At 37.1% G+C, this 22,886-nt stretch overlaps 1 protein-coding gene across 3 annotated transcripts; it reads left to right on the top strand.

Moving 5' to 3' along the window:
* RB195_008715 (uncharacterized protein) lies at nt 1-22,254 on the top strand (the record flags this gene model as incomplete). Of its 3 annotated transcripts, XM_064195351.1 has the most annotated exons (10): nt 343-366; nt 1,652-1,777; nt 2,901-3,006; nt 3,095-3,289; nt 17,619-17,747; nt 19,148-19,351; nt 19,428-19,525; nt 20,500-20,600; nt 20,727-20,814; nt 22,075-22,254. In XM_064195351.1, the coding sequence occupies 10 exons, from the start codon at nt 343-345 to the stop codon at nt 22,252-22,254; spliced, it is 1,251 nt and encodes a 416-aa protein (XP_064046496.1). The 3 variants fall into 3 exon arrangements, with proteins under 3 accessions (XP_064046498.1, XP_064046496.1, XP_064046497.1); XM_064195352.1 differs by lacking the exons at nt 343-366; nt 1,652-1,777; nt 2,901-3,006; nt 3,095-3,289 and adding an exon at nt 17,215-17,281; XM_064195353.1 differs by lacking the exons at nt 17,619-17,747; nt 19,148-19,351; nt 19,428-19,525; ... (1 more) ...; nt 20,727-20,814; nt 22,075-22,254 and adding an exon at nt 1-64 and having other exon boundaries at nt 122-366; nt 3,095-3,297.
* Between the last annotated feature and the right edge of the window lie 632 nt (nt 22,255-22,886).

Raw genomic sequence — 22,886 nt, 5'->3', positions numbered from 1 at the left:
ATGTTGTTGCAGCGGCGAGTATTTGCTGCTGTTCGGTGTGGAGGTGTCGTGATTCCTGGCTACGGTGCTGGAGAAGTGTGAAAAGAGTGCGCCGTGGCCGGAGAGCGCAGACAACGGTCAGTGGTCACGAACGTGGGCGGCGCCAGCGTGAGGAGGCACGGTGGCGATGGTGGTGGTGGTCTCAGCGACGACGAGGAGCCCGAGACGGTTCGTCGCCTCTTCCGCACTAGCGCCGCCACCGCCGTCACCGCCGCCGTCGACGCCACCGCTGAACGCGTGTACCGCCGCCGCAATCATATTATGATACAGGTGTGTCGTGATCCGCAGACATTAGCCGGCACGATGGGTCCGCGTTGCGATGAGCAGGTGAGTTCCTGACGAGTTCGTGTTGATTTTGTCGCATTAATTTTATACAAGGATAATTTCTCCAAAAATTCTATGGATTCGTTTCTTTTGTTCCAATTTATCCTATGCAACCTTTGTGCCCACGTTTAACCCTACTTCATATTCTTTTGCTATGTCCTGTCCTGTCCTTGAATTCCTAGGAGTTCCCTTACAGGGGCAACTTTAGGTCCAGAGCAAGTTAGCCTGGAACTGTTGGACTTCTCCTTGATTTCTTCCTTCTGTTTAAAAACGCCAACACATGAAAAAATTGAAAATTCGTAACAGTTTTCGTATTCGAATCCATAAAAATTTCTTCAAAAAGTTTCCAGAGGGAAATTTTACCATTTGAGTAGTTCATAATGACGTCATTTAAAGTCCAGGAATAATCTAGCGCCTTCATTACACCTTAACCTTTCCTAGCACCATGTTCCTCATCTAATTGTGACCCTACACATAAAAGGTCTCATTATAGTAGAAATTTCCATTATTTTGAACACAAATTTTGAATAGTGACCGGATTTTTTTCGTTTTTGTTGGGAAAATCTTCTATTTTTCTCCTGACTGAAGATTTCTTGAAAATTTTCGCATCTTCAATTTCTATTGTTCTCCATTCCACAATGTTTGTACAAGGTACTCGTGCTTTTTCACCACAAATGAACAACATCCTGGGATTTTTTTCTCGGGGACATATTCCGAGTGTTTGTGGGGGCACATCGTTGGAGTGGGCCTCTACCAAGATTGTATTCAGATCCTACAAAAATTTCGTTTAATGTACTTTAAAATGGTTCTAACAGGGGTTTTGTAGAATTATTTACGAATATCATGGGGAATCTTGAAATCTCTGAATTTCAAAAAAAAAAGTCTCTCTGGAGAGCTGCTGGGTAAAAAATCCTAGAGAATCTCGGAAACGCTTTAAAATAGAAAATTCCAAAAGAATCCCAACACCCTTCAGGCAGAATTCATTGGGAACCTCAGATCTGTGGATCTGAAGAAAAATTCCCCTCTAATTATTAATTCATTGTTGTTTCTGGATTCTTTATTTATTTCTGGAAATTTCGTTTTGTTTTCTGGAAATTTACAACTACTAATTCATTGAGAACGTCGGATCTCTGGATTTCAAGAAAAATTTCCCTCTAAAAAGCTTCAGAATAGAAAATCCCAGAGAATCTCGGAAAAGCTCCAGAATAGAAAATCCCAAAGAAACTTTCTCTACAAGAAAAACGTCTAACCTCTTTCAAAATCAATCTTTCAAAATTAATCGTTCTAGGATCATTTAAAAGTGGACGTGAAGGATACGTTTAAAATCGAACGACCACAACCAAAGTACGCCGATGGTCGACGAACAAGTGCTCCGGCGATACTGTGGAGTGCTGCAAACCTCATCGAGGACAAGGTGAGTGACATGCTGACACGGTCACGAGACCCTCGCATTAAATCTGAACCACCTCTCGACTGTTAGATAAGTTCCTGACGCGTTTCTTCGGGCGGTACTTCGACCCCTCACCCGACCCCCGGGAAGTTCTGATAAGTCGCGTCGATCACTTCCTGGATGATTCCCGTCGAACGTATCGCTCACTCTATGTGCTTGTGTTTGTAGTTTGGTGCTCTTTGTTCCAAAGTTCCTCAGATCTTTGAATAATGCTTTCTTCGGGCAAAAATTCTCGAATCCAATCCAGGAAATTAGTGGAATTTCTCATTGAACTACTAATTCTTCTTTCTCTCAATTTCTATTTGTTTCTGGCGGTGCTTTATTGCAAGGTTTGGTTTTTCCATCAGCTTCTGCACGCATTTAAGAACTTCTTAGACGAATTTTGATCTACTCTACCGCTCTAATTCCCGAATATTTATTGTCTTTATTTATTATTTCACTTCTACCACTTTCTACCTGTGTTCTCTGCTTTCTGACGGTAATTTTTCATGTTTCTTATCGAAAAAGAAATCGAAATTCATTATGTTTTCAAGATTTTTCGATTTTTTCCACCCAACTTATCTAAATTTTACTCAGTCACCTCCATATCTGTCTGATTTTTACCACCTGACTCATCCAGTGATCTCATTTCTTATCCCAATGATTTCTTTCGTCAAAAGTATGAATATAAAGATATAAATAAATGTAAACATAAATATGATATTTTTAATTAGAAAAATCAATAAGCAAAGTTCTTTGTAATGCTTAAATTCAAACGATTCGTTATACTTTCATTATTTAAACTGAAAAAAACCGGATTTGAGCTCTATACCAGGAGGTTTATTTCTGGATCTGAAAAGGTTATCTACTTTTTTCCCTAATGAGCGTACAGAGATCTAAATCTTAAAAATTGAAACTAAAAACTAAAAGTTAGAAAAATTGAGATTTAAGGAAATTGAAAAGTTACTTACTCTTTGTTGAATTCCTCTGATTAGGAATTATCCTTTTATATGCAGATCCATATCTCTTCCTTCATTCATTCCATTCCATTCTTCTCGCCGCCTCCTCTATTTTCCTCATATCATCACGGATCCTCGATCTTTTTCAGCCTACCACATCAACAGTTGACTCGATCAGTCTACTACAACGTTTACTAGAAAGACAACGAGTACTCGCTTCACATATGAATAATGACACATCCAGTCCTGATTCAGGTACGGGCTCAAGAATACGGTAGTTTAGCGAAGTACAATACTACAGAAGTAGAACCGTGTCCATCCGTCGAATAACGAACATTTAAAGGGATCGGACTTGATCATTCAATGGATTCCACGGAACATATGCATATGGATGCACCAACTACCGTACTACATGCTCAAGCATCCGTAATCACTTCCGCAATGTCCTCGAATTCACAGAAACAAACGCCTCTACATCATCCGACCGCCACAAATCAAAATCTTCCCATATCACCGTTTCTATGGCCATGGATTAACGGTGAGTGAAATTTCTGAGCGCACTCGTGTACCATGCAGAATTTTCCCCGTTCTAACTTTATTTTCCGAATGAATTTTCTTGAAAATCCGAAAAAATTTTCTTAAAATCTAATTGTTTTCTACTCCAACTATTCTTGAACATAATTAACATTTTTTTCTTGAGAAAAATGTCCTTGAAAATTCACAAATTTTTTTAAAATCTAACTAACTTTCTACTTTGACTCCGATACTGTGGCATACTTAACATTTTCGCGCGTATTTTCTCCTCGTTCTGAACAATTGCAGCGAATTTTCTCTTTCAACTTCGGATTTTTTATCCTTTATCCAGGGAAATCGATAATGACTGGTGAAACCACGAGTCACTATCCTTTTTTTTTCTGAACAAGCAGCTATACAAATTTTCGATTTTTTTTTGGAAATCCAGTTTTTGAGGTCTTAGAAATGTTGCACACATTCCGAGAATGTCCTCATTGAGGATATCCCTATCAATTGAGGAGGTATGCGGGACGAAGAGACCCGGGAAAGAAGATCCCGGGGAAAGCGCGGAGAAAAATGAAAATTCAGCAAGCTCCTTATGACTCACGGGGTTTTGTTCCTTTAAGATAACTCTCATGAAACTGTCATATCTTTTCCACGCCGGAAAAATCCTCCAGAACTTCTGGGAAACTTCCTATTTACTTGTCAGGAGCAGAGAATCCCTCCTTCCTGCTTTTCTTGACTTTCGTGCCTGGTTTGAAAGGGATTTTCCTCACTGCTTATTAGTCTTCATCATCACTAATCATTTCTATTTGTTTTTTGTGTTGTTGTTCTATGTGTGTCACGCTCTCCCTCTCTCTCCATCTTCTTTTCTCTCTCAAATACATTCATCCTTTTTTAAATAGACTAAACAGTCACGTGGATTCGTGTTTTTTTTTATCATTTGGAAAGAGTTTTGACTTTTTTTAAATTATTATTATTATTAAAATAATGGCAGTTATCTATACTACATCCACCAGAGCACCTAATTCTTTTCCTTTCATTTGATGATGATGTCGAACGACGTCATTGTCAGCGTCATTGTCATTGTCATTGTCATACTGTTCTACTCTGAGTTCCACGGCAGAAAATTTTCCCTACAAATCTTTCCTAATTATTCCGCATTCAATACAACGAATTTCTCCGGGCTAAATCTCTCAATCTCAGATAAAAGACTAAAATTTTTGAATAATAATTCACTCAGATATCAGATCCTATTACTACTTAAATTTTAATCGTTATGATTTGTTTGAAATTTACAAAAAAAAAAACACGATTTTCCTGAATAGTTGTGACATTTGTTCATCTATTATTTATTCATTTATTATTTTCATTCGATTCTATACATTTACACACATTTGCCAATGTTTTTTCTAGTAATAGCATGATTCTGGATCTAAAACAGGGTTTATTACTCTTCTTCTGGGATTTTCTAATTTCAATAAGCAATTTGTTTATTCGTAGAATGAAAACAGGTGGATCCTAAAGCAAAATTCTTCGACGTTTTAAGATTCCAGGCAACGAAAAAGTCACATACATATTACTGTAATAGTATTCTTCAATGTCAATATTATTATTGTATTATTAGAGCTATTAGAAGCATCAGCTACAGTATACCAATTATTAATGAATCAGATTACAGTTCATTACATCTAAAAATAACGAAAAAAAATAGATAATAATAATAATATTAATAATAATAATAATCTAACAACTAATAAGTTTGAATTGATGAAGTAGGATTCAGCGAGAATTTTTAACGGGAACGAAATTCAAATTTCTTTATACGGATTTTTCCCGCTTAAATATTATTTTTTCGCAATTTCTCTAATTTTCCAATTTTTTTCTTTCGGAATTTTTTTCTATCGTATCCGAAGTACGTGGTATCTAATCGTTGGAGGAAAAATTTGTGTGAACGTGAAGGTTTTCCAAAAATAACCTCTCGGGAAAATCGTACTTTTGTGAATTTCGCGTGTGTGTGTGTGTGTGTGCTGAGCAACACAGAGCAATATCTGATGGTGATGCTGAACGAACGCGCGGCCGCCGTCGGCCATTCCGTCTGTTCGGTTGTTTGCTTTTAGTCGTCCCACCTCCCCCTTCTCTGTGTGTGTCTGTTTAGGTTTTCTGCCTTTTCCAATCGTGAAACTCTTACACACACAGACACCAATCACGTCGAGACTGATATTTATTCGTGAAAATTGTTTTTATGGGAATATATTCAGCAGAGCTGAGCTCGGCGCTCCATTTCGATCACGCACTACTGTCCTTGTCGTGATCGGCTGAAATTTATGACTTAGTGGGACCCCCGTCGATTTTTTAGGTCCCAGAAAGTCCTTCCAGCCAAGTAGCTGGATGTTTCAGGAAAATTCTGAACCGCTAATCAGCTGAAGATGTGGTGGCTGAGGACATGAAAAATAAACACAACGCCCACGGAATTCCCTTTCCGCGCACGATCCGTCCGTCCTGTGCCGTCCGCCTGTGTGTCGCATGTGGCTGGCTACGCGCGTACGCGCTCGTCCGCTAACCGTCCGTTCGTCCGCCGGCCGTAGCTGAGCGGGGAGAGGGACGGGGGGGGGGACCGATGATGTTTGCTTTGAATAAGCAATTCAGGAGCCATCCCGATACGCGTTTCCAGTTGTTGTACGGAAATAACTGCTAGTACATGTTTTCCCTGGGGGTGGAATTGATAGAATCTATGCTGGAATGGAGAATGTGGCTGGAAAAATTCCCTGTGATGTGTGATTTCTCGTCTGTGAAAAGAATTTTCTAATTTCCCGGGTGACTTTTCGGATCCGAAGTAAATCCTTTCTTTTGGATTTTATTTTTCACCTTAGTTTTATCCTGATACATCCTTGAAAATTCGCTTATAGTCTTTTTCTTGGTAAAAATAAGTACAAGACCATGTTATGTTATTCCTTAGATAATTATCTAATTATTTCTGTGTACTTCCTTCATTTCTAAAAAAAATAAGACGAATTTATTTTGAAAATAAGCACTGAAATATGCTTAAATAAAATATAAATAAATAAACAACAAACAAAATGCACCAAACTAAATTATTCGACAAATAACAATATCTGCAGTATTCTCCATTTTTGTATTGAACATATTCTCATAGAGACTCTCACTTTCTAAACGTTCGCTTGCTTATGAAAAAAAAATCTCTCTACTGACTTATTATTTGTAAAATGACCCAATGAGGATCTAGGAATTGTGTAGGATTTAGGAAAAAAAAACTTTAATCCATCTCCGAAACGTCTGCTAACATTAAGATGCGCTATCAAAAATTTAGGAATTAGGAAAAACCTCTTCGTTCAATAAAGAATTTTCTGTGAAAAAATTCTCAACGAACACTACCTATTCATTCCTAAGAAAAAAACCTTGCTTCTATATTTATTCGTTTCTTTTTTATTTACTGCAAAAGAACCTTCTTTAATTAAATAGGTTAAATTCTTCTTTTCTTGGTTGAATATGTGTACCAATTTGTGAAAGTGTGGAACGGCGAAGCGGTCGGAATATCCTGACATTTCCTACCAACACTTTTCCAAGATATGGTACAAATTAATTAACCAAATACTGCAAGAAACAGGTCATTGCCAGCTGTGGGAGAACGTAAATTTGCTAGAAAAGCGCTTTGCACTAAACGGACCATCTTTGACTCCACGAATAAAGGAAATTTTCCTGGACAACAAAAGAGTCCGCACTTCTATTGGCTACAACACTCGCCGGGCTATTCACTCACTAGCCGCCGTGCTGGCTGTCATCGTGCCGAAGTCCGGAATGGTTTGACCCGTCGTTCACGTCCGTTGTCACCCTGATCGTATGCATGCGTGAAACTGGTTCTCAAGAGGGTGGCCCCGTGAGGTGAGTTGACGAGGAACGACGACCGGGATGAGGAGGATGAGGCTCGACGGTTGTCGTGCTTCCTGGAGCGATGCGCCCGGTTTCACCTGGCTATTGAAACGATCAACGGATGCGCACGCACGATTAGCAATACGAGCCGAGATCCTCTCCGTGTGTGTGTGTGTATGTGAGCGCGGAGGGCGACGACCGGATGAGGCTCCGGCCCCAGCCGCTCCAGTCGTCGCCAATGCATCGCGGATCTGCCGCCACTATAGTCGCCAAGTACTTTTTGTCGCATCGTCGAGGAGATTTGTATGTGTGTAGCCGAGATCCCGGACTCCCGGAGGGGATGCGACTCGGAGGGGATGAGGGAAGAGCATGGTAGGGTAGGTAGGCTACTAAGGAAGACTACTAAAGAGAGGGAGGAAATCACTAATAAATCGAGTGTTTAAATTAATTAATCAATTTATTTGTTTATTTATTTATTACGCTCAAAGGCGTTCCCAGAGTAAGAGGCAAGGAATGAATACAAATCAACAATAGAAAATCCAGCAACGAGAAAAGAGTAGAATGAGAATAAGCAGGGTTAAGTGATGGAAATTGATTGATTGATCGAATGCAAGAAATGTAATTTAATATTGATTAAATGATTGTTCTAAACTTATGTTTATGTTTACTTTTACCCTTATCAATCACGGTTATTTTCATCAATTATTAAAACTTGGGGTTTCGACAGCACTGAGTCTTTCTATCTCATTCCTACAATATCTTTGGACCGGTGTGGCACAGAAGGAATCCAGAAAATTGCAATATTTCTTGGCGTCCATGCCAAATATCTTTCTACAGTGCAGATCTGATCTTAGTGGATTTTTTTGCGAAAAAAAAATTCATCAACTTCCAGAAAGAATACGTCCCGCATTCGTCACGTTATCTTCAACCAAAATTGATGAAATAAACATGAACATTCATTCACTCAATGAATCATTCAAACATTCGATTTATTCAGCTTAGTCGTTACTCAATTTATTCGAGACATAAACGGGGCCCGAAATGAAAGAGAAAGTTTTTAAGGACAATTTTTTTCCTCGAATCTGGTCCCTTAGCCGATGGGAGAACCTTTTTCGCGAATTTTTTCAATGTTTATTCTGGTTTCCCACATTGTGAACAGATAATTTCAAAACATTTTTATTTATTTATTTATTTATTCGATTATTTATTTATTTATTTATTCGATTATTTATTTATTTATTTATTTACTTATTTATTTATTTATTACGCTCAAAGACGTGCCCAGAGTAAGAGGCAACGAATGAAGAATACAAATAAACAATAGAAATAGGAAATAAAATGAATAGAAATAAACAATAGGAATGAATACAAATAAACATTTGAAATACATTTTTGACCTTTCCTGAATCCTTGGAAATTTCTTCCAAAGTCTACACAGAAATGTAGATCATTGGAATTCATATTATCATCTGCCGGAATATCCGGATACCTCGAACATGAGCGAAGTTCCGAAGACAACACTGCTGTACGACTTTCAATTTCATCTCATCCATCCTTTTGTAATATTTTCTGATAATTCCGTTCGTTCCGTATTTGCATAAAATGGAACACGCAAGCGCAGCGTTACGTAACGACGATGTGCGATTATCACGCGCTAGGCGCAACAGTAAATATGTTTCCGCGAAGATAATTCGATGTGAACTCTCCGTGTGTCCACCAGGACCGGGGTGCGGGATCACACATGATCCACGATCCATGTGTATAGTGGTGGTGAACACCGCTGTTTCACATCGCCTTCTAGGGTCACAAAAAAAATACAGTGAGAAATTTTCGAGGAAAATTTGCTTCCATTTCTATTTCCGAAGATCACTGGAACTCTTCAGAATCTTTTTAATTTTTACAAAATTGTCGTATTGTAGATTAGAGGAATCCAGTTATTTTATTAAAGTCTTATTTTAGTAAAGTTACTTTTCCCGAACTTTTTATAGAATTACTGTATCGTAGATTAAAGGAATAACACAGAAAACAATACTTACATTGATAATACATATTTTCGTTTTTCCAACGGCTTTGTAGTTTAAACATTTTTTTTTGAAAATATTTAATGTAGATATATATTTATTTTGCTTCGATGGAGCTGAAAAATTCAGAGTATATAAATTACTGCGAAGAAATTTCTGGAACTCCCAAACTTCCTAGAAATTACGCCAAAAAAAGGTCCCATGCATCAAACTGTGCTCCTCCAATTATTTTTTTTTTAGAATTTTCTTCAAAGAAAAAAAAAATAGTGAACATAGTATATTAACACATTAACATATATTATTTGTTTACAATCTTTACATTTATTATTCATTTATATTTTTATTTATTTGCACGCAAAAAAAGGGAAATCACAAAACAAAGGTTATTTTTAGAAAGCAGCGTCACCGCATAGAAAGCTACCTCGAATGCAATTTTCAGATTTTAAATTTGTAGAGGGAAAAATTTCGCCTTATAAATGTCTCAAATTTTTTTCTTTTTTTCTTCAAAAATAATGGACTAGGTTGATCGTAGAAATGTGCCCAGTGAGCGTGTAGAACGCTTAAAACTGACCACCAATATTTAGCGTATTATTTATTTACTATTGTTATTTTCATTTTTTTAATAATCAATTAATTAATTTGACGTCTAGCAGTTTTCTTGTTGTTGAAATTTTAATTCAAATAAAATTGAGTTGGTTCATTACGCATTTCAATCATCTTGTCACTTAATCCCGCTTTACAAAAATATCTCAAACTTTTTTCTTTTTTTCTAAAATAATTGACTAAATTAGCATAGAAATATACTATTTAATTTAAATTTAAACTAAATTAAAATAAATTGGTAGACTCATTAGAAGATGAATAATAAATGATAAATAAATATACGTATAAAATATAAATAAATAATATGGTACAAGCCACTAAGTAACTTAATATATTAAAATTAAAAATTATTAAGAAGTAAAATATATTATTATACTCATTAGACTCATTTGACTGATGCGGGTGAAAAATAAAGCAGGTTGTTTTGGTTCAAATACAAAAAATTTCTTATCGACCTATTATTTCTAGTGTTTATATAAATAAATATAAAAATAAAAAAAATATAAATGAATGTAATAAAAATGAAATATAAATATAATATATATATATATAAATATTGTATAAATATGCACGAATGGAAACCCGTAAAAGCTTGCATACTAAACGTTCAACACCCGTTTTTCCATTCCTCGTGGAATAGAAGTGTAGCCATCGCCTCGGATCCTCGATATTTTCTTCTTCACATTCATTCCGGAGTTCTGGAGTTAAACAAGTCTCAATCGAGCTATTTGTCGAGGTGATCCGCGCGCGCTCGCGCGCGATTCACATACTGGACAGCAGACGGAGCTTGGCGCTACGCACACGTCCGTCGCACGCACAGTTCCCCTCGTTGGGTTTTTTTGGCGCTTGAAGACGACCAGCGACGACGAGCTGCGTCGTTGACTATTTGCTGTGCGTTTCAACGAGGTGAAAGTTGGCGGAGGTATGAATAGCTGAAGGTGGTGCCGCCGCCGCGCCGCCGCATCGCCCGACACCGGTTGCTTCAGCCGAAGTTCCTGGAAAGCTACGGGTTTAGTAGGATCCGCTAACGTGCTATTGTAGTACAGGGATCCTTAGCAGTAGTTGGTCGGGAAGTTCTGAATCCCGCTCACATCTGCTATAGAGAGTATCAGTGATAAGCTTAGTGAAGAAATCTACAAATTTAGAGTTCTCTGGAAAAATCTGCGCAACTTGCTCTTCCTGAACCTATGTGTGATGTTTTCTGGGACCTCAATTAGTTCTTCCTAACCTTATAAGTGATGTATTGTGGGACCTAGCTGGTATAACTTTGTGACTAAAATAAGAAGAAGAAATAAATAAGTAATAAGAAAATAATAAATAAAAAACAAATAATAAATAATAAATGCTAAGAATAATAAGAATAAGTGAGAATACTTATCTACCTCAGAATAATTGCTGATTCCTGTTTTTTCGAACCATTACATTCCTCAATCCTCACCTTATCGATCACATAGCTTACAAAAAAAGAAAAGTAATAATATTAATTAGAATAATTCAAGAGTAAATTGTGAATTAATTTACTTAATAATTTACTTGAACTTACTTAATAGGACGAAAAAAAATTGAAGCGTCTGATGGAGTAAAATTCTACCTTCAATTTACGACAAAATATTGGATTGGAATCAATTTTTAAAACAAAAGTACCGTTTTGTTTGGACTCAAAGCTACTAACGAAGCGTTTTCCCAGAGAGTTGATTTTAAAACAACGTAGATATTAACTTACAGGCAGAGTAGACTAAAATTGTGATTTTTTTCTTCTTGTATTTGATCCAATCAATTTCTTTTCAACGTGGAACTACCAAATAGAAATGGCGTTTTTTTTTTCTCTGGAGAAGAATTTACTTTTTCTCAACGACCTTAAAAAAAGGAGGAATAACTCGGCTTGTTGCCTTATTTGTCGCTTCTCTTTGACTGATTCCTAGAGTCGCCAGCGGAAATATTCCTCAACATCGTTCCTCACCATAAGGGAAACGAAATAGGAATAAAATTGGGAAAAATGCTACAGCTCTGCTCAACTGTCGTGATTTCTCTGAAGGACAGTTTTCTTAATAGTAAATATACTACTTAAAGTACTTCTAATATTGTGAAGATCAGAAACTGAGGGGAGAACGGAAGAAATATAGAAATATATATTTTTAGAAAGGAATTCAAAAAAAAGTACAGTTAAACTAAATTTTTGATGCATCGCAAAGATAAGAGAAAATTACTGCTGACAGAGGCGCTAAGAAAGACTTCAAAATTGAAATTCGAAAAAATTTCAAAATAAAAATTTCTGATCAAACAATTTCCACGACTGGTACTCGAACTTTTTTTTTTGAAGTCTACTCGTTTCGTAATAAACACCGTCACGATTTTCCATTCGCATTTTTGGTCAAGCAGATGCAAAATTACGAAAATTTTCGAAAAATTGTGATTTAACATTCTCTACAAATTTAAAAACAGGGAGTTGTTGAATAGTTCTTGAGCTAAATTACTGTCACGTTGTCCTTATTCTTGAATTGGATTTTTTCTCACTTATTCTTATTATTTCTAGTGTTTATTATTTATTATTTGTTATTTATTTATTATTTTCCTATTATTTATTTATTTCCTCTTCTTATTTTAGTCTCAGGTGACTTTCGGCAAGAATTTATTGAATTTCTTATTAATTAAATTATTAAATTATATTATTATTATTACATTTTATTAATATATTTATTTTTGTTTCATTAATATTATTTTATATTATTATTAAGTTTGTATAACCTTGTTCTGTCTCAATGTGGGTCCCAAAGTACCTGAACAGCGCTCTAAGCCCATGTGATCACACACAGACGCCCTGCATGGATTATTTTCTCATGGATCACACGCAGCATCATCTTAAGACATGGACAGCTTACTTCTGCGGTTCCTTGATCTACCAGCCGATCATCGCTAATTGATTGATTTTGAAAGATCAATGCGAAATCAAATTGCAATGCCAACTATCTCCTTCTTCCGTTTTCATTAAGAACAAAAACCTATGGCAAAATACAGAGGAGAACTCCACTATTAAATAACGTTAAATATTTTATTCTATATGTAATGATTTTTTTTAAAAACATATTTACACGTTGACCATCATTACATTATTATATTGTATTAATATATTTATTTTTATTTTATTGATATTATTTCATATTATTATTTATTTATTTGTTTATTTATTTATTACTTAAAAAAACATATTTACACATTAATCATCATTACATTTCAAAAAAAAACATATTTACATATTATTCATCATCATTACCATGTCTTGTCCATAAGCAGGAAAAGCAGCCAGTAAAATCTGACTGACTGGAACGTAGACTTCCCCGCACGAGTCACCCTCGTACCTCGTCCTTTCACCCTCCATTCATCTTCTCACCTCAAAATTACCTCTCGTGAACGTCGGAACGACGAGAACCGGGCGCCTCGCTCATGTGAATAAGTGGTGTCGTTTGTCGAGCCGAGGGTCGTGATCGCACGTGTTTGCCGCGCCTTCTCCTCGACCGTTTGTATTGCGGAGAATGCGCGCGGGCGGAAAGGACTGCGGATATTGCGCGGTGCACGCGGAACCCAGCCTCGTAGGTTGCTGCCGTGGAGAAGTGACGGGGACGGGGAAGCTAACGTTCGTCAATAGGCAACGCGGTTGAAATCTTCCTTTTTTCTGGTTGTTTTTGGACATTTTCTGGAAAACTCAATTCCTCTCGTCGTTCCACGTTCACGAGGTAATTTTGAGGTGAGAAGATGAATGGAGGATGAAAGAAAGGCGGAGGTGAATCGTGAAGGGAAGTCTAGGTTCCAGTCAGTTGTGATTTTTCCTTTTTTTCTTTCCTAAGACGTTTCCTAAGAAGATTAAAGCTCCAAGCAGTAAGGAAAGGGTTCCGAACACGGGGTATTTCCTGAGAAAAACACTAGAAATCCTTAAAATATGAATATTTGAATTAATATATTAATACATGATATTTCAAAAAAAGCAGGAGAAAAAACAAGGAAACATTTAGAGAAATAACTTTTTAAAAAATATTTTAAGCATGTTTAGGTAACGGTTGTTTAAGGATATGCGCGAAAAGGAAACTCAATGAAGCATCTCAACGTTTTCACAAAAATTTAATTTGATTTAGAAGTTTTTCCCATAGTCTTTTAATCTTGAAGAATTCTCGGAATGATTACAGTGGGAAATTTTGTTGGTTGGTGGTGGATTGAATTTCGAATGAAATGCATCGGAACTCGGGAAATCCGTAAAAGTCGAGAGTGGACATTAATTTTTTTTTCTGGAATAGAAGACCACTATTTATCACTACGTGCTTTGAATGCACATTTTCACAGTTTCTCCCTGATCCATCGGCTTTTTCCGATCGTTTTCATTAAATCCAATGACTCTTTTGTGGAATAAAAGCCCACTATTTATCCCTAGGTGCTCTGGATGCACATGGGTTCCATAGGTCCTCGTTGATCATAGTTCCACGGGTCCTCACTGAACCATCAGCTTTTCCCGATCGCTTCCGTTAAATCCAATGACTTTTTTCTGGAATAAAAGCTCACTATTTATCCTTAGGTGCTCTGGATGCACATAGGTTCCATAGATCCTCTCTGATCCATCCACCAGCGGCTTTTCCCGACACGCTTTCGTTAAATTCAATGACTCACAAACATTTCCACCAACACCACCACCGCACAAGCACTGACCGACCGACCGACCGGCCATCAAACTTGCTGTACCAGGCTGTTTCTGGAACGGTGGCGGCAATGTGTGTATTTCCGGTCGTGGAACCGGTCAGGCAGTTCGTCTCACCGTCTCCCGTATGTTTTCGGACTGCACACCGTTTTCCTGCACCACACCGATACTGTGCGTGTGTGTGTGTGTGTTCTTTTTTCGTCTCTAGGATGCTTGTCTCTACGACCAGGTGAAAGGGATTTTGTTTGGGACACGACATGGGAAAACAAGGGGAGTTTGTGTTTCGCCCAGATGTGTGGTTCACTACAGGAATTGAATTTTTGAGAAAACCGTCAAAAATAACCAGAAAAAAGCACTGTTATTCAATTATTCACGGATTCAAGTAATGGAATCAAATAATTTGATAAATTTAAAGATTTTGATAAATCTGAAGAATTTCTCTTAGTATTTAGTATTTAGCATTTTATTCTGGCGTATTTTTTATTTATTTAGTATCTTGTTCTGGGGTACTAGTATTTAGTTAGCTGTAGGAGAATTTGGCCAAATTTAAACCCATGCGCTTGGAAAAATCTGTCTAATACGTTTAAATAAGTCTAAATAGCTAAGTATAAATAGAAAGATGCAAAAACCTCCAGAAAATGAAGAAAAAAGAAAATTTCTTCCAGAAAAATGGAAAAACCTCCAAAATTTATAAAATTCAAAAGAAAAATTAGATTAGACAAACTAGAAAAATTTAGAAAAATTTAGATACATTTAGAAAAAACTGAAGTTGAGTCCAAATATCCATACCTTTCAAATTTCGAGAAAAATCCTTTTAAGTTCGAAATTAACGAAATATCATTTGTTTCTTTCACTTATGAGTAGCTTCCTGCGTGGGAAGCGATCAGCACTACTGACCTTGAACTTTCTCCCAGAATTCTGAACTTTTTCCCTCAATTCTGAACTTTTTCCCTTCCCCTGAAATGGGACCTTGAACTTAGCTCTATTCCCTATATCTACATATATTTGACATATTCGCTTACTGTAGGCTATGGCCCAAATAAAAATAGTTGAATTGACTAAACAACTTTTTCCTCGTTCGCCTGCGCCCTGTTTCGTGATATTTTCTTCAGCCGTATGCGGCGGATCACGTTTACCTTTGTGTTCAGCGCGGACGCCGAAGAGTTCTTGTCAGTTCGCACGACTCAACGTGGACTATAAATCCGTGCCTGGGAAGCTATGCGTTAGCTTTACCAGAATGGCTTTGAAGAAAGTTTTTATTTGAGAATAAACCTTGAAAAGGAAAATTTCTACGTGCACGTGCTTTTCACACATGCTATTCCTCATCTAGTGGAATCATTCGCTTAAAGGCGTCACCCCGCGAATCCACAAGGTGGTACGGATTTCAGGTGGAGCATTCGTGTACTGAATCGTAGATTATGGAGAGCTGGATGATTCCGTCCACTTCTTGCTAATCCCCGTAGAAAACGGCCCGGAAAATACGTCTTCGAGCGTTCCGGCGCGCCACCTTCTACAACGAGTTCGATTGGAGCGCGCCAGCCTTGTGAACGCGTCGCATCTTTCGGGGCCGTTTTTTCTACGGGAATTAGGGAGAAATGGGCGGAATCACCCTTCTCTCCATAATCTATGAGCCCGTATAGGAACTCTCCACCTGAAATCCGTACCACCTCGTGGATTCGTGGGGTGATGCCTTTAGAGGATCGTTCTATGTTACATCAGCCATGATACGGTGCCGGCGGCATAGTCCCTGATAGTAATGGCAAAAACAAACTCATTAATGGAAAAATGATGAAACCTGTCACTGTGATCTACAGAAAAAACGGTATATCTGTGTTTGTACCCTTCAAAAAATCACCTCTATATCACCTGTGATCTGTTGTTCGTCGATTTATCCGAGAGGAGACCGGTAACACTTCCATGTGTCCCGTTCACGTGCAAGCGTTCCCGAATGGCTTCGCTTCTCCCGCAGAACCAAAGGATCATCGTATTTTCCCCCTGAAGAACTTCGTAAAGAAGACTGACCATGGGGTGCTCGTGCGGTGCTTTCGATATCGCGCGGTATCCAAGTGCTCCCGGCTGTGACCCAACGATTTGATCTACGGGAACGCATCACGTGTCCGGTTCACCTTATCTGACTTTCCTTGGCATCTCTGGTTGGATCTCTGATCTTTGCTGACGAAGGAGTGAACTTCGAATCCTTTCTTTCACTTCCGTAAAGGTACTCCTACGATCACGCTCTCAATTTATATTTCTTATTTTTTATTATAATTCATTTATTTTATTATTATTATTCATTTTTTATTATAATTTTAATTGTATTTCCTATTTTTTCTATTTATTTATATTTCTCAATTTATAACGCTGATCGCATTTTCCTCCTAAATACTTGCAAAACACACATCCAAAAAATTTTAGCAGGTGGAAGCATCCCGGAAGCGTCCGCCCATAAACCATGATGAATTTTCCATTTAACAATCTGCGAGCCACAGTATATTTCCATTCTTAGAATTTCGACGAAGCAAAAAAAAATTGTTCGTTCCAGACAAAGATTGAGGAATAGCGGGGAATTCCCTGCTTTCCTATCACACCACTTATTTTTTTTATTTTTTTTTAATTTTTCTCCATTTATTTGTTTTATTTTATCTATTTATTTTTAACCTAATTATTTTGCATCCATTTCAAAATTGATTCCTTAGGTATTCCTCAGAATTATTTGCAATTTGTCGCTGTTAGCGCCCATCCAAGACGGGGCGAATGTCGGGCGTTTCCGTTGGTCCTTGGTCTGGCCAAGCAAGGCCAGGTGTTCCCAGACATCACAGAAGTTCGGCAGAGACATGTGGCAGAGAATTCGACGGAAAAACGCCTCAGGCACAATCCATCGCTCAATGAAAGCACTTCATTTGTGTTAACTCTGAAGTGGCTGGACGAAAAAAAAGTTACCTTTGTTTCCTTCTGCTTTAAAACTGCACTGCTAAAGTACTAAAAAATTAATGAAAATTCTCATTCCTTTGAAATCTTCCCTTGATCGCGTTTTTTTCTTTTTCTTTTCTTTTTCTTCTATTCTATTTCACATGATTTCAGTTTCATTTTTCATGTTTATTTATATGGTGTGCCATAAAACCAAAGAAATCTTTATTATATGATCTTTTCTTTTCCAGACAGTCGTCTTCTAACCCCCTGGCTATCGTCACCGTTGTTGCCATGGCCAGCACCGCCAAGAGATCTTCCAACTCCTATTCCTATAGCGCCTACTGCATTACAACCTCCAACATCTCTACTAACCACAGGTATGAGGATTTTATCAAAAAAATAATATTTATTGCAGCGACAAATTTGCCACGAATTCAGAAATACGCTGTAGAGTGTGCACTTATAATTCTCTTTTCCGGAATGTTTTTGAAAATTTGCCAAATTCTTGGATACCCCAAGTCATCCGACATACCCGTCCATACTCTATCTCGTAGAATTTTGAATAGTTGGATTAATAATACGGAAACAATCGCTCTGAATTAAATTAATTAATGAAATATTATAAAAAAAAATTTGTCACTATTATTAAATTATTAATTATAGAAAACAAAAAAACTAATTACATATAAAACAAGCTGACAAAATTACTGTACTGCTAAATTACTTTAAAAATTACTCCTAGTCCATGGTAATATTGTATTTCTAAAGGAACAGACAAAAGTCTTACGATACGTGAAATCCAGCTGCGTTTCGTCTGCCGATAACCGCTTTGAATATCTAGTTACTCCCGGATGAGACTACCGATGAGGTCTAGGATTCGCTCATTTACTTTGATCGGCTCTGACTTCTACTGTGAAAATCCGTAAACTACTTCCAAAACATCCCGTAAACCTTAGTTTAAATGGGACTGTTCACACAAATAACTCTACGAAATATACCTAAATGGTACTGTACGTGGTGAACACTGTACACTCCCAAATATCGCTGGATTTCTGGATTGATCCGAATCCTCCTGGTCAATGGGATTTTTCGCAAATTTTTCGCAATTGTCCAGTTTGCCGAAAATGAACAAAGTGATTCCTGGGACGTGTTTCTAACCAGCTGTATTATTTTAAATGGGGAAGAGCTGGTCCGCAAGCAAAGACCACTAAGGAAATAGAAATAAAATATAGAAATAAAGAAAAAAGAAAGAAATGGAGATAAAGGGAAATAAAATATAGAAAGAAATAGGAATAAAAAGGATGAAGGATAAAGTCACTGGCGTCTCAATCCACTCGGGATGCGCCGACGCGTTTTTCCTGTAATTCGTAATCGTTGAGGTTTTGGAACGCGTGTTGGCCCAAACAATGACTTGGGGGTCAGCCGATGATCAAGTCAGTGTTTTTATCCTTCCAGACAAGTCTGGTACCAATTTATCGACCCCGCAGGGATGAAAGGCTGGTTTGCACTGGGGCGGTTTCGAACCCTCGACCGTATGGCTACAACGGACCTCTAACCGACTGCGCCATACCCGCCTATAGGAATAAAGTGGAACAAAATATAGAAATTTATATCTATAAACCTCTTACTATATCAAAAATTAAATCACTAACCTCCTGGTCAGTTTTTTCAAATATTTTTGAAATATTTGCGATGAAAATAAGAAATGTGGTAGTGGTAGTGAATGGGGTAGTTGAGAAATTTATTCTAATAAATTTAATTTATTTCTATTTTTCAGTATGTGGACTGCCTCCACAACCACTCGTTGGAGCCACTGCTACCGCCGCTCCCTGCAATATGTTCCAGAAGGAAAACCTTCCGTCGACAATCACTTCAAAATCCGCGTTCTTCTCATTGCCGTATATGTTGGAATCACGTAGATATAGTGAACCCGTGCCTCCTCCATCACATCTGCTCGCTCAAAGAAGAAGAAGCAAGGAAGGTAAAGAAAAGTTCTTCTTTGGCGAGAAATTTCTGGATTTATTTCCGTTTGTGAAGAGAAAAAAACTCCCCTTCAGTTTCCGGACAAGTCACGTATCTATGGGAATTTCTACTGCGTCTTCTACAGGACAAAGAATACTGCCCAAAATTTATCAAATGGATCGATCAGTCCAAGGTGAGGAGCATTCCACAATAAAATAATAACGCAAAAAATAATAAATAAAATGAAAAGCTATCCAAAAGGTGTCTTTTCCCTCTGAGGGATTATCAGCTATCCGCTAAATAGCGCGTGGAGTCTGCTCACTTCATCTTCACCTCATGTGAACTGCTTTTTTAGAATTTAAATTTTAAATTTTAAAGTTATTATTATTGCCAATTATTAAATTTTAGAAAAAAAGTCCACATTGCAGCTCGCATGGTGCCACCAGAAATACTATTTTTGTTCATTTTAGTTCATGCATAAACATAGTTTTATGAGAGAACTCATCCAAAGAGTACGGTAATTCTAATAAATCACCAGTATCGTCCTTCAGCGGGAGATACAGTGGTGGTTCGCCACGAGTTTAATTGTAGAAAATTAACGGATCTCCTCAGGACCATCCTAGTTTATCCCTTCCTCTCAGCGCTCCCACCTACTTTTTCTGGCTTTTTTGTCCATTCTTTATCTGTTTTTTTTCTTTCTTTCACTGAAATAAAGGAAAGGTAACTCCAACCTACTTCAAAACAGAATAACTGAATATTTCTAGATTTACTTTCTCTATGGAGATGAGAGGTATCGAGGAGTAGTTATGCTGCAAGCAAATAAGTGAAAGAAATTAAAAAAAAATAAAGAGTAAGCAAAATTACGCAAAAAAAAGAAGAGCACACTGTTTAGTATGAGTCAAGCATCGATGAGATTGTACCATTTCACGGACAACTTCAATAAATAAATAAATAAATAAATAGGTTTGTTCAGAAGACTAGAACGCTCAATTAAAACAACTACAATATTTTGTTACCAAGATCCCCACGCGTACTTTGCGCTTGCTGTTTAGTGGTGGGCGGGAAGTGAAGCAAATAAGGGCAGCGCTTAATGCCTTTACATAGAAATTTGTACAAATTGTAGACGCAAATAACAACAACAACAACAAGGGGTGAAATATTTTTCAGGGTGTTTTTAAACTTGTGGACTCGAAAGCAGTTTCAAGACTATGGGGAATGCACAAAAACAAACCGGGAATGAATTATGAAACAATGGGAAGAGCGCTAAGGTGAGATCATTAGGATTTGAATTTTCTTTTTTTATTTTGATTTTACAAATTTTTGATTCACGAATTTAATTTCCCGACAAGGAGATCAAAGCTACAAATCAATTGTGTTTAAATTTAATAATTTAGATACTACTATCAACGCGGAATTCTACAAAAAGTCGATGGACAACGTCTTGTTTATCAGTTCGTAGACGTCCCAAAGGATGCGTTACAGGTGCTGTTTTAGTTCTTTAGCAATCGTTAGGAACACCTCCCTCAGCAATTATCTCACAGTAAAACAAAGAATGATCATAAGTTAGAATTATAGTAGAGGAGTTAGGAGTTATAATTAAGAAAAATTCACAAAAATAAATGAACAACGATTGCATTTTTTGGGAAAAAAGTGGTCAAGAAAAAAGTGAAAAGAGAGTAGTTTCTGAAAGAAAAATCTCTGCATAGAGTTGTTCAATAAACTCTCCAGTTTCTTCTAAGTTATCATAATTTTAATTTTGAAAAATTAGTAAATTATCACCATTATCAAGTAAATTATTGTAATTAAATTTAGTAAATAATTAAATTAGTCGAATTATTATTGATGAATGACAGAGATTTGACTTGAAATATTTGCTAGGACAGTTATTACCCCTGTGCAGAAGAATGGAAGTTAGTTTTCGATGAAAGAGGAGCAAATGAATTTTTTTTTTGCCTTCATCCTAACAGGTTATTTATTTGATTGATATTTATCAAAATTAGATAATTTAACTTTACGAAGTAATTTCGATTCCAATAAATAAATAATCCTTCTATCTCAGAAAGAAAAGATACTAAAAAAAAACAAAATTTGTGATGAAAGAACACAAACATATGCAAATATGGAAAAATTAGTTCTCTTAATTCAGGTTTCTCAACGATTTTGTTCGATAGCTGTCTCGTACAGATAAATGATACATACAGATAAATACAAAATATATATTGTATATATAGAAGCAAATATATATATATATATATATATATATATATATAACAATATGTCAAAGAAAAATGTTAGAAAATACTAAAAATATATGAAACCGTAAAAATAAAATCATATATAAATATGCTATATTATATCTCAATCCAATAAAACTTCAGAGAATCAGATTAGTTTGATGGCAGCCTCAAGCAGTAACTCAATTATCAAAGAAAAAAAAGAAGATTCTCTCTCGAAAAAAGGTTCCCCCCCCAGAAAAATGATTCTCTCTTCTTCTCATTTTCACTCGATTCATCTCATAGTGATGATAGTTGGAATAGCTCAGTCGAGGAAGCATTTGGTGGTCATAGCTGATGCCTGCTCGTCCTAAGGTCCAAATTTCTAAAGTTATACCGTAACATCATGAGCTGTAACTGTATAGCTTAGACATTTTAGAGGAAAATTTCCGAGTGGCATGACACTCTTTCGATCCTGAACCATTCGAACAACTACCGTACACTAACTACCATCATCAACACTTTCCAGGACTCTCCATTCGACTCCGGGATCGATTCGGCTAGCTCGGATGCGTTTGAGGATCCGGAAAGCCCGAACGCCCTCAGCGAAGAGATTCGTGTCGCGTCACCGAAAACCCCGTTGAAAACTGTTCCAGAAACGAAAAAGGAGTTAAAGGAGAACACATCTAAGGTCTCCGTAGATGCTTAAGCGCTAGTAGATCACACTTGTGTTATTCAGACGGAGTGTTTTTTGTTTGTTAGTAAATTAAGTGATCCATTTAAAAATTGTTACTCACGAGGCGACGAAGGGATTGTTGCTGCCTGGATCCGAATCGAGCTTCCATATATTTTTGCAATTGTCCCAGTAAAATTGGATTGAGTTTGATTTTAGAAAAAAAGAATTATTCAATTTTGTGTCTGCGTCTCTCATCTCTATATATAGAGCCAAATCGCAGTGCAGCCCTCTGTTAAAGAAATACTGTAGTTAGAGTTCATTTTTTTTCTCTACCTCAACAGTCTCCGAGGGGGAAAACCTCAAAAATCCCGACAAAAACCGGAACCACCCGCATTTTCCGCCCAGTTCACGCCCTACGCCGGGGAATTTCTTTTTTCAACCATTTAAATGCGGTCCGAATAGCCTGTTTCAGTGAATTACAGAGAGAGAGAGGTTGGAGAACCGTTAGAGACGTAGAGGAAACTCTCACCGCCTGTTGAGATTTCATACAGTATCCCTTATGAAGCAAACTTTAACATCAATACCTATAATAGTTTCATTATACGTAGCTGATCGTGTTTTGTGTCCCTGTCGGTCCATCTAGACGCGCTAGCGTTCGTTCGTTC

The sequence above is a fragment of the Necator americanus genome, chromosome III, assembly GCF_031761385.1.
Source record: "Necator americanus strain Aroian chromosome III, whole genome shotgun sequence".
Taxonomy (NCBI): domain Eukaryota; kingdom Metazoa; phylum Nematoda; class Chromadorea; order Rhabditida; family Ancylostomatidae; genus Necator; species Necator americanus.
The sequence above is the reverse complement of the archived record's forward strand: the minus strand, read 5'-3'. Positions and strand labels throughout refer to the sequence as shown.